Here is a 14,464-nt window from a genome sequence, read left to right on the forward strand (position 1 = left end):
ATTGGCCTCAATTCCTGGCAAAATTCTAGAACAGATTATTGAGTGAATGGTTTGTGAAAAACTTAGAAGTTATGTTTAGTCAGAGAGCTAGTATGGCTTCATGAAGAAGTGGTCATCCAATGCCTAATTAAGTTATTTCTGAATCATGGAACAGAATGGTATTTTAGTTTATCTAAATATACTTTAATCTATATTTTGGCAAAGTGATTTAAGTATTTCATGGTATTATTGGAAGAGAGAAGAATGTGTGCATAGATGGTCATTTTCTGAACTGGTGAAAGGTGGAAAGAAGAGCTCCAGTGAGTGCTCGAGGGCATCTGAGTTTTATGTGTCTTAGATAAAATCATGCTTAGAAAATCTGTAGATCACTTAAAGCAAGGAGGGATAGCTGATACTGAAGACAGTCAGCATTCAAAATCATCTGAATATTGTAGAACATCAAGTTGAACATAATATAATGAAATTTATTAGGAATAATACAGATGAGGAAACTGAGGCAAATAGTGTTAAGTGACTTGTTCAGGGTCACACAACTAGTAATTATGTGAGGCCAGATTTAAATTCAGGTAGAGGAGACTTACTGACTTCAGACCCGGCATTTTTTCTACTTCATCCCAGCTGGCTTGCTGGAGACATTAATAACAGCCACCCTGGCATAAAGCTCCAATGAGATAACATAGCATCGTGCTTTGTAAACCTTAAAACACTAGATTAGATGGTCACTGAGATTGTATTGGATATTAAGATTCCATGATTCTATCAAATGTAAAAAGGGCTGAACTAAATAGGAATAAAGGAGACCTGTTCTCCAGTTCACTTTCTTTTATAATTAGCTCCAATTCACTTCCAATTCACTGAACCTTTCTTTGGCTTCAGTTTCCATCCTTGAGGGGGGATAAGTGATCTAATGATCTTTAATATCTTCATTTATAACATTCTCTAATTATATGTTTTATTCATAATCCCACTAAAAAAGTGTCAGCTTTATTCTAATTTGTCCAGAATGATGGCAAATAAGTTGGAGGATGTTTGGGAGGAACATAACAGTAGGGAAGCAATGAGATTTGTGGAAAGAAAGATTTCAAGAGAGGAATTAAGGCTGGACATGTAGACTTGAGAGGTATGGAGAAGTAATTTGATTCATGAAAGTCAATAAGATTAGGGCAGTTTAGAGAAAGAAAAGAAGGCCCTAGGTAGATCTATAATCCTACCTTTTCATTCTCTCCATTAGTGCATATAAAAGTGCTTAGATATTTCTCTATCCAAAAAACACACATAAAAAACCGAAATGGCTTCCCTTGGCTGTATATTCCTTTAGTCTATGTCTCTGCTGCCCTTCACTCCTAAGGTTATAAAATGTAATTTAACCTATTTCCTCAATTATGTCATCATCTTACTCTACAACCCTTTGCAAGATATCTGTATACAATTAAAATATAAGCAGGAACTTTGGAAGCAAGGGATTCCCCCCTTCCATGTTATCAGTTCTTAGCACACAGTGAGTGAGTACTTAATCATACTATTCTACATATTTTCACATTTATCATGCCACACAAGAAAAATCAGATCAAAAAGCAAAAAAAAAAAAAAAAAAAAAAAAAGAGAGAGAGAGAGAGAAAAAACAAATAAACAAACAACAACAAAAAGGTGAAAATATTTTGTTGTGATACACATTCATTCTCCACAATCCTCTTTCTGTATGAAGATGACTCTCTCCATCACAAGTCAATTGGAATTGACTGGAATCACCTCATGGTTAAAAAAAGCCATGTCCATCAGAATTGATCATCATACAATCTAGTTATTGCTGTGTACAATGTTCTCTTGATTCTAGTCACTTCACTTAGCAATGTTCATGTAAGTCTCTCCAGACCTTTCTTAAATCATCCTGCTGATCATTTCTTATAGAATAATAATATTCCATTACATTCATATGCCATAACTTATTCAACCATTCTCCATATGATGGGCATCCACTCAGTTTCCAGTTTCTTGCCACTACAAAAAAGGGCTGCTACAAACATCTTTGCACATGTGGGTCCTTTTCCATTTTTTATGATCTCTTTGTGATACAAGCCCAGTAGAGACATTGCTGAGTCAAAGGGTTTATGTAGTTTGATAGCCCTTTGGGCATAGTTCCAAATTGCTCTCTAGAATAGTTAGATCAGTTCACAATTCCACCAACAATGTATCAGTGTTCCAGTTTTCCCACATCCTCTCCAACATTATCATTATCTTCTGTCATCTTAGCCAATCTGAGAGGTATATAGTGGTACCTCAGAGTTGTCTTAATTTGCATTTCTATAATCACTGAAGATTTAGAGCATTTTTCCATATAGCTAGAAATGGCTTTAATTTCTTCACCTGAAAATTGTCTGTTCACAATTTTTGACCATTTATCAATTGGAGAATGGCTTGTATTCTTACAAATTATATTCAATTCTCTATATAATTTAGAAATTTGGAAATGAGGGCTTTATCAGATAAAGCCCTTGGATATAAAAACTTTTTCCCAGTTTTCTGATTCCCTTCTAATCTTGATTGCATTGATTTTGTTTGTACAAAACCTTTTTAATTTATTGTAATCAAAATTATCCATTTTGTATTTCATAATGTTCTCTAGTTCTTCTTTCCATAAATCCCTTTTTCACAAAACTGGGAGGAAAACTTTCTCTTGTTCTCCTAATTTGCTTTTATAGTATCACCCTTTGTGTCTACATCATGAACTCATTTCAACTTTATCTTGGCATAGGGTGTTAGATTTTGGTCAATGCCTGGTTTCTGTCATACTATTTTCAAATTTTCTCAGCAATTTTTACCAAATAGCTAATTCTTATCCCAGAAGCTGGAGTCTTTGGATTTATCAAACACTAGATTAGTATGGTCATTGGGCTGTCTTCTTTTTTTTAATCCTCTCTCCTTTGTCAATTGCATCATTTTTCATAGTTTAAATTATTACTCTTTGCCTGTTGGACATCTTCACTCATACATTCTGCTGGAACTGCAAATTTAACATGTCCCAAAATCTAACTTTCCGTCATCTCTTTATCTCCCTCCCCTGAACAATAGTATGAAAAAAAAAAATCTGTTCATCCTCTCCCTCTTTCTTGTTGTTCCTTTAAGTTACCAAAACTCAAAACTTACAAATTCTCTAGAGCTCTTCATTTTCCCCCATCCCATCTGTTGAATTAGATGCTAACACTTATTGATTCCACCTTAGTCAAATCTTGCATCCATCATCTCCTTTCCAATTATACTGCTTCTACTTTAATTCAAATCCTCATTAACTTTTTTCCTGGGATGTTGTAATTGTTTGCTGCCTGGTCTCCTGATCTGTTTGTACAGGAATAAATACATCAGTCTGCTGCTCAAAATACCTCAGTGGCTCCCTATTATCTGTAGATTAGACATTTATTGGCCTTTACAATCAGACTCCAATCTGTCTTTTCAAGCTTTCCACCACTCTTTTTCCTTTCATGCAGTCAAGTATTTATTAAGCACCTACCATGTACCTTGTGCTTTGAGCTAGGGATATGAAGAAAAAACAAAACAAAAAAAATATCCCTGTCTTCCATTAGTTCACATTCTACTTGTGCACATATCACATATCAGGTAACATGCATTCTCTCACTAAGAATTCACTTAGGCTATTCCTGTCTTGCCAAATCTGATGGCTTTTTCTCAGTCCTCATCCTTCTCATCCCATCTACTATATATCTTCATCCTGATGACCATTCTCTCTTTTCTTCATGTTTTTTCTCACTGGATTTTCATGGCACTTTCCTTCCCATCTCTTTAATTGCCCCTCAATTTCTTTCATTTATTATTATTCATATCCTGCCCCCCAAATAAGTATTCCTCAAGATTCTGTTTAGTTTTTAAAGCCCTTAAGACCCATTATTTATTATTGCTTACTCTGTCCTTACCCAGTACTCTTGAATATAGTCAAATTGGAATCCTTTCTGTTTCTCACAGAAAGCATTCCATGCACCTGTGTCCATGTTTTCGTATCAACTGGCCCCTAAGCTTGAACTGCATCCCCAATATGCCTCTGTTTCAATGGATGCTTTTTTGCTTTCAAGTCATTACATGAAGCATTTAACTGATACTCAACTGCCAGGGATTTCTTTTCCAAATTCACTTGTATTTAACTATCTTATATTTATTTTTATACCTATTTTTTATATATTTATACACATGTTATCTTTACCATCTAGAACAGGATGTTTCATTCTTTATATTTGTATCCTTAGCATTTTGTACAGTATCTCTTAATAAATTCTTATTAAGCTAGGTGGTGCAGTAGATATACTGGGCCTGCAGTCAGTTACATCTGAGATCAAATTCAAACCTTAGATATTTACTGAGTGTGTGATCCTGGGTAGGTTACTTGACCTCTGCCTCAGTTTCTTCAACTATCTTATGTAAAATCTTGCAGCCATCATTTCTTTCTATTTAAATTTCCTCTATCTTAATTTAAATCCTCATTAGTTTTATTTCATCATTAAATGAGATATTTTTAAAGCATTTTACACAGTATCTGGCATATATAGTAGATGCTGTATAAAAGCTTGTTCTCTTTTCTTTTTTTTTTTTGTAAAATGGGAATAAAAGTACTTATTTTTGTTGTTTGTTGTTTGTGTTCATGCTTGTTATCAATTGAATTGTTTGTAAAATGTTTAGCACAGTGATTGGAACATAGTAGGTTCTTAACAAATGTTTGTTTGATTGAGTAATCCCACATATCTGCCTATTGAAGTCCTCTTTCTTTCCTAGCTAAGTTTCTAATCTTTTCATGAAGATGTTCTTGAGGTGCCCTTCCCTCTAACCCCAAACTGAAAGTCAGTGCATTAATTAGAGCCCTTTGTGTAAGTCTTTCTTTTATGTTCATGACATTCCAGTATCCACCTTGATTGTAAACATATCTTATTCTCTCATCAGATTGTAAGCTCCCTAAGATCAGAGTATCTGTTGTTCTTAATTTTTCTTAGGTTGTTAACTTTTCAGATGCTTTTAATCAGAGCATTCCTTTACAAGAGAAATTCCCAAAATTCATCTTAAATGATTCTACTTATTTTTAAAATTATATATGTTTTCATATAAATGCTTTTATGAGAGTTAACTAATTAGGATCTAATTATAAGGATTATAATTATAAGGGCTATATATCCAGAGGATTTCTGTATATCATTTGTACAAAGAAATGTACATGCAGTACATTCTAGTACATAGTAGTGTATAGTTTAATGCTCTTTGGTACTTCTCTAAAATCATGATTTCACTGATATATGGACTTCTTTCACATCCACCTTTATAATAGTCACACTCCCACTATTTCTTATATTGTGTGATTCCTCTATATATTTTACCATTTGTTCTCCATAGAGAATCCATCAGATGACATTTAACCCTTTCTTTCATTGCATCATAGTAGTATCATTACAATCACATCACAGATGACTATCCATCTGTTATCTCTCATTTTTATTTCATGACCAACCTACCTCCTTTTCTGGTAATGTGTGTCCCCAGTGATGCCTTTTAGGTCATTTCTCCTTGCTGGTGACATGCTATTTTCATCATGGCTCTTTTTATTTTCTTTTGAATTATGTGTATCTTTAATTTTTCTAAGATGGTGGTGTTTTACACATGGAGAAGAATGTGGCTCTATAGCCCTTTTTGGTCACAAACTTTTGAGGGTTCCTTCAGTCTTAGAAATGAACAAATAACCACACAGCAGAAGCAGTTAATTTAAGTGACCAACTATTTCAATAGTTTAGATTTCCTTGGGGGCAAAGAGAACAGTGATTTCCAGGAGCTCGATGTGAAATAGTACTAGACTGAAAAATAACAGAAGCTCAAACCTCATTTTCTGTCGTATCCTAGCTAGCTAACTAAGCATGCTAATACTCTTTTTCTTTGTAGATGAAAATTTCTAATACGTTCGTTTTTTCATAGCTTGATTAAAATTAAAGGAAGAAAATTATGTTTTCTTTCTATAGATATTAATTGCAAAATGCAGGTTCCACTGCCTTAATTCTGTCCTCTGGCAGCCGCCTCATTAAACTTCAATTCCACCACTAAAACTTAAAGAAATAGTAATGTAGCATTTAAGGGAGGAAAAAAAAGTTGATTGGTTTCTTTTTTTTTCTTGGGTAGCCTTCACATACGTGCCTTGGAAAATACCATTTTCTGACCATGGGTCAGAATAATTGTCTAGTCAAAACAGCTCTTCATTCAGTGATGCTGGAGTTATAAACCAACTCCTTTTTTTTCTTCCTCTAATGTAATCTGAGAAAAATTCACTTGGATTGCTTTCTGACTTCTAACAATCTATATTCTGTTTGGAGATCCTGCTTGCAATTCTGACTCACTTACAAAGATAACAGTGATGATATAGATTGGTCTGCAAGGCCAGAAGTCCTGCATTGATGTTCCATTCTTACCCATAGACAGCTTGATGGTGTTTTTTTGAAGAGTCATTGCCTTTTACAGTGTGTCCACTGTTTTTATGCTTCTTGTTAATAGGAACATGTATAACATTATGTTTAAGTTTAAAAAAAAAAAAAAAACCTTTGCAGTCTACTCCCCCCCCCCCCCTTTTGTCACATATATATGTTGAAGGAAGGGGGTCTGGGGAGAAACATGGATCTTTGGTATGAAGACAGATAAAAGACAACATTGCATTTTATGATGTCTGGATGCCCACCTGGAGGGAAAAGAGCTTAGGAACAAAATAAAAAAGCAAAAAAATCTAACTCAGGCCAGAAATAAGATATGACTACGATGAAGGAAGGATTTAAATGGGGAGGTTAGTTGTTATAGCCCCCAGTTGTATGTATTTTATCCTAAGGCACCATTTGGCTTAATAAAATGGAGATCTAAGGCTGTCTTTAACCTATCAGTTTCTTAAGACTTAATTATAAAGGTTATACTTTCAGAGGACAAAAGCATTATTCATTTGTCTGTTCATGTCTTCCAGGTTTATCTTGCAGATTATGGACTTTCCTACAGATATTGTCCCAATGGGAACCACAAACAGTATCAGGAAAATCCTAGAAAGGGCCATAATGGGACAGTAGAGTTTACCAGCTTAGATGCCCACAAGGGAGTAGGTAGGTTTCTTTTTTATTATTTTATTTCAGTAGTGTGATTATAGAATGAGTAATCAGACTGTGTAGTCTGTTTCAAGAGGGGTAAGATTTTAAGCATTGGTGAGATTGTATCAGGTGTGAGCTACTGTTATTGCAGTGAATATGTGAGAAAGGGCTAGAGATGTGTATACCAAGCAAACTTCATATGCAATTTGTCTAGGAATTCATTATCTTGCACTAGTAAATGTAAAGGGCAGAAACTTTGCCTTTTCTTTGCTATCAGGAATTTTATAGTTATGGTAAAAAGTGCATGCACATAAAACTTTTTTGGGGGGAGGGGAGATAGTCTCCATGTCAGAGTATTTGACGATATCACATCTTAGTGGAAGGGGAAAAACCCAACCTTTTTCCAAAACTATAAAGTGTTAACTTTTGAAAATCTCTTCCAGTCGCCTTTCATATATCTTACTTATTTAAACTCACTTTGATGGTATCGGAAACACATTTGCAGGTAAATTACATACATAGTCCTTTTATTGGATATTGATTGTACTGCCTTGCATTCCAAGGCAGACTTAATTCAACAATTCCCTAATTAGTTAAAGTCATAACCTATGTCTTGTATTCATTTACCATTAATTAAACCTTAGCTGTTTATTACACTGCAGTCCAAATCCAATAGTAGACCCATAGAGCCATGGAAAAGGGAGTGGGAGGTCAATATTGAAAATATATGGCACCAAGTTCCACTGATGGCTGCCTTGTTCACAATCAATGTGGTCAATGCAACACAACTTTCTTAGTTGCTATGTCAGCAAGACAAAAAGTCAATTCGAATGTTATGCTAGTGGAAAAAAATGGCAATTATTGAAAAACTTTGGCTTGCAAAATATATTGTTTTTTATAAAGTTTTATTTTTTTAAAAAATGTTTTCAAATATACTAACCCAATTCAAGTGATATTTTGTTACCCTTTTGGAAAAGACTTACAGTGTCACTAATTACAATTAGAAATTTGCACTTGTTAATAGCTGTTGAACTGTTACCTTAAACTAATACTTTCTAACGAGTTTTAGTTGGCACAAACAACTGTGTATTATTGCCTTTTCTATTAAAAGGACCATTGACCATGTAATGTAGAGGGTCTTGATAATTTGCCAGAGCTATTAAAACCCATGGTAGTTTAAGGTAGGCCAATGGAAAAATGAAATAAGATTGTCAGCTGTATTTTCTTCCGCCAAGGAAGTGTTTTGAGGACAATTTTTTTTTTCTTGTTTTAAAAGACCGGGTCTCCAGCCATGTCTAGCCCAGGCTAAAAGTATAAGGGCCACTCATGGGCCTGGTCCCACCATTAGTTGCACAGGAACTTTGATCTACTCTATTTTCTAACCTGAGGTAGTTCACCTCCCCACTCCCCTATCCCAGAAGCTGGTGGTCCCCCTTTTCCTGGAGCTTACTATATTGGTGCTAGATTTAAGAAGAATGTTCAGTCAGCACCCATTTCAACTCAGAAATCCCAAACAAAGCCACCAGCCGTAGTCTACTTACCTGGTGGCAAGAATTACAGGTGTGTTACCATGCCCAGCCAAGGATAAAATTTCAAAGGTAGGAGCTAGCCTCTTTCCTCTAAATATAAAAAAGCTACTATTTTTTTTTTTTTACTAAGATAGGATTAAGTTTGAAAACTAATAGTTCTTTATATATTTGCCTGTACATACCATCTCTCAGATGGCCAATAATATTTTAATTTAGATTTGTCATACCTAATGAAAACTACTTACATAACTAAGTTTTCATCCAACTCATATTCATATTTAACATGTTTACTTTTAGTTTTTTAGATTAAAACTTTTCTTCTGCCTAAATTAGTTGCAGATTGTATTTATTTTATTCTTTGCCAGATTATTGGCAGAGTGAGGCTTTTGGGAGGAATTTAAGATGTTTTTCTCACATCAGTGTAACTGGAAATTTTGCATCTCCTGAGCTGGCATTATTTTGGTAGTATAACTGTACCAAAATATGATTGGCCCAGGTATTTCACGTATATTAACTGAAACAACTACAACACTGAGCTAATTGTGACTTTTGAGAGATTTTCTCTTAATCACCTTTCTCCTTCCTCTTATAAAACCCCTTAAAATTCTAATATGCTGTAGAACTTTCTGGCACCCTATAACTAGCTAACCCAAGGCAAGAATATAAAATTGTGCCACCTTAGCTCAATGGCTTGGTACTTTGGAGGTAGTAAATGCACAGTTTACATCTTTTTTTTCCCTATCCCATCCACCTTTGCACAGTGAGGTAAATTTTCCCTTTCCAACTGGCAGTTTCCAGCTCTGTAGCTTCCACTCTGGTAGTACTTTTTATTGAACAGGTCTAGGTTTCTGCCTTACTAGCTCTAAGTGTGTCATTCTTTTCCTCCAATGCATGGCATTATTACCTGAATGAGCTATCTTTTATAAGAGATAGTTTTTTTTTCCTCCATTATCCTGCAAAATTTGGGGGTCATTGTTTTTCCTAGAAAAATAATGTTTTGACAAAGGGATTTTCACATTTAGGTTATTGATTTGCCAAAAATGAAAGCAGGATCACTGTATATTTAGTGAACTGATCAAATTCCTAATTTATTTCATTTTTTGTTAGGCTTAACTCATATACTTTGCTTTGAGCAAATACAACATATAGAAAATCAGTATTTATTGGAAAAATAGATTAATCAAAAATTAATTTGCAAAAGAATTCACTATAAAATACAAAGTAGAAAACATCACTAGTCCATTTAAAGTAGGATTGGATTTTTACAAAACTTTTATGAATCCATATGTTGCACACAGTGTAGGTGTAATCTGCTTTTTTCCTTCTTTTTCCATTTATACTCTTTGTGCATAGTTTCCATAAAACTGTGACATAAAACTCACGCTGCTCACTGGAGACAAAATGGAAGGGTTCAGAAGGTATTGTCAAGGAAACAACTGTTTCTGAACTTATGTCATCACCCAACTCTTTTTTATATTATGAGTTTAAATCCTTAGGCAGTTTATAGCATAGCCCAATCTGTAATACTTTCCAGCAACACAAAAACAACAGAAAAATACAAACATATGCAAAAGAAAAGCAATGCAAGCAGTCTTTGATAATGAATTGTTCTTGCTGGCAGAGGTATCTTCAGGAACTCATGCTTTTCCTTCTGCCAGTATACTTTACTGCCATAATAGCAAGACCACTTTGGGGATCTAGACTAGCCCATGGTCTGAGTTCTCACTGATTTTATACATTACCAACAGCTAGCTTCTGAGTAAAAGAATAGATTACACATCCTCTTTAGGATTACTGAGATAAAATTTTGTCTTTCTATTTTAAAAACTTAAGTTACCTTATCTCCTTGATTTTACTACAAACTAAATGGGATTCAGTTAACTTGACAATTCCATGAAGACATTTTTCATATCACATCATTAGTAGATACCCTCCATGTAGAGAAAGCCACCAGTTGTTTTCATTTCATTTGGGTTAATTAGGTAGTATAGCAGATAGAGCATATTTGAACACTGCTTCATATATTTACTAGCTGTGTGGCCCTGCAAAAATTATATAACTTCTCAATCTCGGGTTCATAATCTGTAAAATAGATATAATAATAGGAACCTACCCCATTAGTGTTTTTGTGAGGATCAAGGGAGATAATAGGTGTAAAGTATTAATTATATGTTAGCTAATATTATTATTATTATTTCTTAACTAGTTGTTACAGCAAAAGATAAACCCTGCTATAGAAAATAGTAAATCAAAATTACATTTTTGATTTGACACTGCATTATATTAATGAAATTCATTAAGCCAAACTGAATTTTAAAAAAAAAATTTGCCTTAGACACTTAACACTTATTACCTGGGCAAGTCACATTGTCTCAAAACAAAAACAAATATAAAAGAACCAAAAAAAATTTTTTTGTTTGTTTGAAATTTCATTGACGTATCTTGTATTTCTGCCTGAAGGCCAAACAAAGAGATCCATAAATTCTTTTATCTGTGAATTAAATAATAGTAGTGTGGTGTCATGGTTAGGGTGCTGGAGTTAGAAAGACTTAAATTCAGCTTCAAACAGTTAGCTTTTTTACCCTAAAAAAGTCATAGAATCTGTATGCTTCAAGCAACTCCTTAAGTCCTACCTATTATGCCATAGGTGGTTCATTATCAGCATTGTCCCCATATATCAAGGATGTCCCTAAAAGCATTGGTTCACATCCCTAAACATTTGCTTTTTAACTTTTAGTATACTAACTATGTAGCTTAATCTGAGAGTAAGTAGCCTTCCCTCTGTTCTGAAAACAATGAAATATCATAAAAACTTAATACATGTAAACAAAGAAATCTTTGTCAGAATATTTGATGTGCACTTGCTGTAAAAATTCAGAAATATTGACACTGCTATGTTTGGTCAGACCAATGAAATAGTCTAGTTTCAATTTTAAAAGAAAGGAAGAAAGGAATGGGGAGGGGGAAAGAGAGAAGAAGGAGGGGAAATGGAGACCTAGAGACATATGAGGAAGGAAGGAAGGAAGGAAGGAAGGAAGGAAGGAAGGAAGGAAGGAAGGAAGGGAGGGAGGAAGGAAGGAAGGAAGGAAGGGAGGGAGGGAGGGAGGGAGGGAGAAGGAAGATTAAGGAAGGAAAAGGAAAAAAGAAAGGAAGGAAGGAAGATATTTACTGAAGCAAATCTTGTACGTATTTTAAATCATGGATAATTCCAAACTCAATTCACTAAAGGTATTTTTGGAGGGACTAAAAATCTTCATTTAGTGTAAAATTAGAAGAAAATACATTGGACTAAAATTTACCTTCTTCATTTTTTATTTTTTTATGAAACCCAAAATATATAAACCATACACCACTACAGGCTTGTTGCTGGATAATTAAAAAGAATTATATCTGCGTCAAATGCACCTTTTTAAAATTTGTTACATTGTTAGTAGTGTTAAAAAGTAATATTTAGATCAATACGTAGTATGGATTTTTGTAGATTTTCTACTCACTGAGGCATGCAGTCAATACCTAATTTCTCTGGAGATATACTGCACTTAACATATTGAGCTTCTCTAAATACTTCAGACCTGTTCATTGAGTATGTAAGACTCATTTTAATTTGCCATCATTGATGACCATAAGAAGAGTATAAGCTATCTAAGTTACATTCTTCTTAAAATATGTTGGTCTGTGCAGGGAATTGCAAGATAATTTTCCTTTTTACAATAGAAGGAACTGTTTTGTACTATATTATTATTATTGTTTTTAGCCACTTGCTACATATGCAGGAAACCTAAGTCTTAAAAGTGTTATTTCTTGCATGGCTTCCTTTCACTTATAATCAAGCCCTCAGACTTACAAAATGTATGTGAAATAAACTGAAAATATATTTACATGTTTCGGAACCTGGAAAATTGACATGGTTTATGCTTTCTACTCATTTTCTTAAATGATGAATAAAAAAAAAAATAACCCCTTTATTAATGACATACTATGCTCAGTTCAAATAGTGGGTAGTGAAATAGCATGGAAGTGGGTGATTATGTCTACATGTAGATAAAATTGGCTGTTTTCCATATTCTGAATATGAGCTCTAATAAAAAAAAAAATATGGTATCATACATCATCCAAGAAACAGCATTTGTTGTGGACACAATTCTTCACTTTCCCTCTGCCTTCCCTCCTCCTCCCTTTCAGATTTGGCATTTGGGGTTGACTTTTCAATGTTGGCATATATCTTAACCAGTTTCTTTTTACTATCAGAACTCTTTGATTGGATGAAGAATTCATTCCATTGTAAAGCAAACCAAATCCCTTAATTTGTAGTTAGGCATGCAGCCTCTATTATTTCTGTGATGGATACTATTTACTATTAATATTACCAACAGTAATACTTGCAATTTATTTGCAAGATAATTTACATAAATTTGCCTTTGATCCTCACAGAAAAATCTATGAGTGTGTTATTGTCTCCATTTTATGATTGATGAAACAGAAGCTTAAAGGTAGCATTGGACCTGGAATCAGACCTGAGTTCAAATCTAGCCTGAAACATGCATTTAGTTGTATTATTGGGTAAGTTCTATGTGCCTCAGTTTCTTTATCTGCATAATGAAAATAATACTAAACTAATTAAGGGGGGGGCTTTGTTAAGACAAAAGGAAATATTTGATAAGTGTTTTGTAAGACTTGAAGCACTATAAAAATAATAGAGATGATGATGATGATTCAGTAAGTAAGCCAAAGGGCTGAATTCATTTTGAGCCCAAATTTTGACTGTGCATCCAGCATACTCTTTATCACATTATGCAGCTTATATTCTTAATAGATTTTAGGTAACTTGACTGAGGTTACATGGTAGAATGTGTCAGAGGAAAGACTGAAAATTCAGATCTTCCTCACTCAGAAGGGATTATTCTTCTGCCTTGATATTACTGTGATTTCTGAAAGGGAGAACAACATGTTATACTTCAAATAAAGCATTAAATACTATCCTCTAAGAATATGCATTGTCACCTTAGAAATCTCTACAAGTGGAAGAGGAAGTATTCACAATAGGGAGATGTTTCCACTTACTGGTGAAATCACAGATCTGGACCCCAGAAATCACTGTTAAAATGTTCCATTCATTCCCATTCCAGCCAGAACTTCATTTCTATTTGTTGCCCAGGTAGAAAAACAAGAAATCCCTTGATTTTTTGATTTTCCACATCATCATTATCATTAGCTTCTTGGAAAAGGATTTCCTTACTTTGGTTATCTAATTGTTCTTTTTCTTCCATATATTAGTCATTTAGCAAGGATAGGAATAAGCAGTCACATAGAACCTATTGTGCCAGGCACTCTGATAAACACTTTAATATTATCTCATTTGATCTTCTAAAAACTCTTCAAGGCAGGTGCTATTATATTCTTATTTTACAGTTGATAAAACTGAGGCAAAGAGGTTAAGTGATTTGCTCAGGATCACAAAGTAATTGTGTGTATCTGGATTTAAATCCAGATCTTTCTGCTTCAGGTATAGCACTTGATCCAGTGCCCTATACAAATGCCTGAAGTAGATGTTTTCCAATTCATATTATTTATTAAATGATTTTCATGTCCTATATTATGTTGTGATATACTGCAAATAATAAAACAGGAGAGGGGCAAATAACAGCCATACCCTCTAATCAGCACCCTCATTCCTCCTCCTCCTCTACACTTCAGTCAAGCTCCAAGCAGTATAGATGGAGCTGTTTTACTATGATTCTGCTCCACTTAAATCTAATTCATGTCAAGGCAAGACATCATTCCCATGATATCACTGATTCTCTTCAAAAAGCCAAGGATAAATAGTGATCCTGACCT

The 14,464-nt window shown here is 34.2% G+C and overlaps 1 protein-coding gene across 5 annotated transcripts in view; it reads left to right on the forward strand.

Moving 5' to 3' along the window:
• Positions 1-14,464, forward strand: part of VRK2 (VRK serine/threonine kinase 2) — a 90,954-nt gene that overhangs the window by 52,251 nt on the left and 24,239 nt on the right. For all 5 annotated transcript variants that reach the window (XM_003758264.4, XM_012540202.3, XM_031950508.1 and 2 more), the window contains one exon: positions 6,983-7,115. In XM_003758264.4, the coding sequence (XP_003758312.1) occupies positions 6,983-7,115 (133 nt within the window). The remainder of the gene's footprint in view (positions 1-6,982; positions 7,116-14,464) is intronic.

The sequence above is a fragment of the Sarcophilus harrisii genome, chromosome 2 (assembly GCF_902635505.1).
Source record: "Sarcophilus harrisii chromosome 2, mSarHar1.11, whole genome shotgun sequence".
In the NCBI taxonomy this organism is placed as follows: domain Eukaryota; kingdom Metazoa; phylum Chordata; class Mammalia; order Dasyuromorphia; family Dasyuridae; genus Sarcophilus; species Sarcophilus harrisii.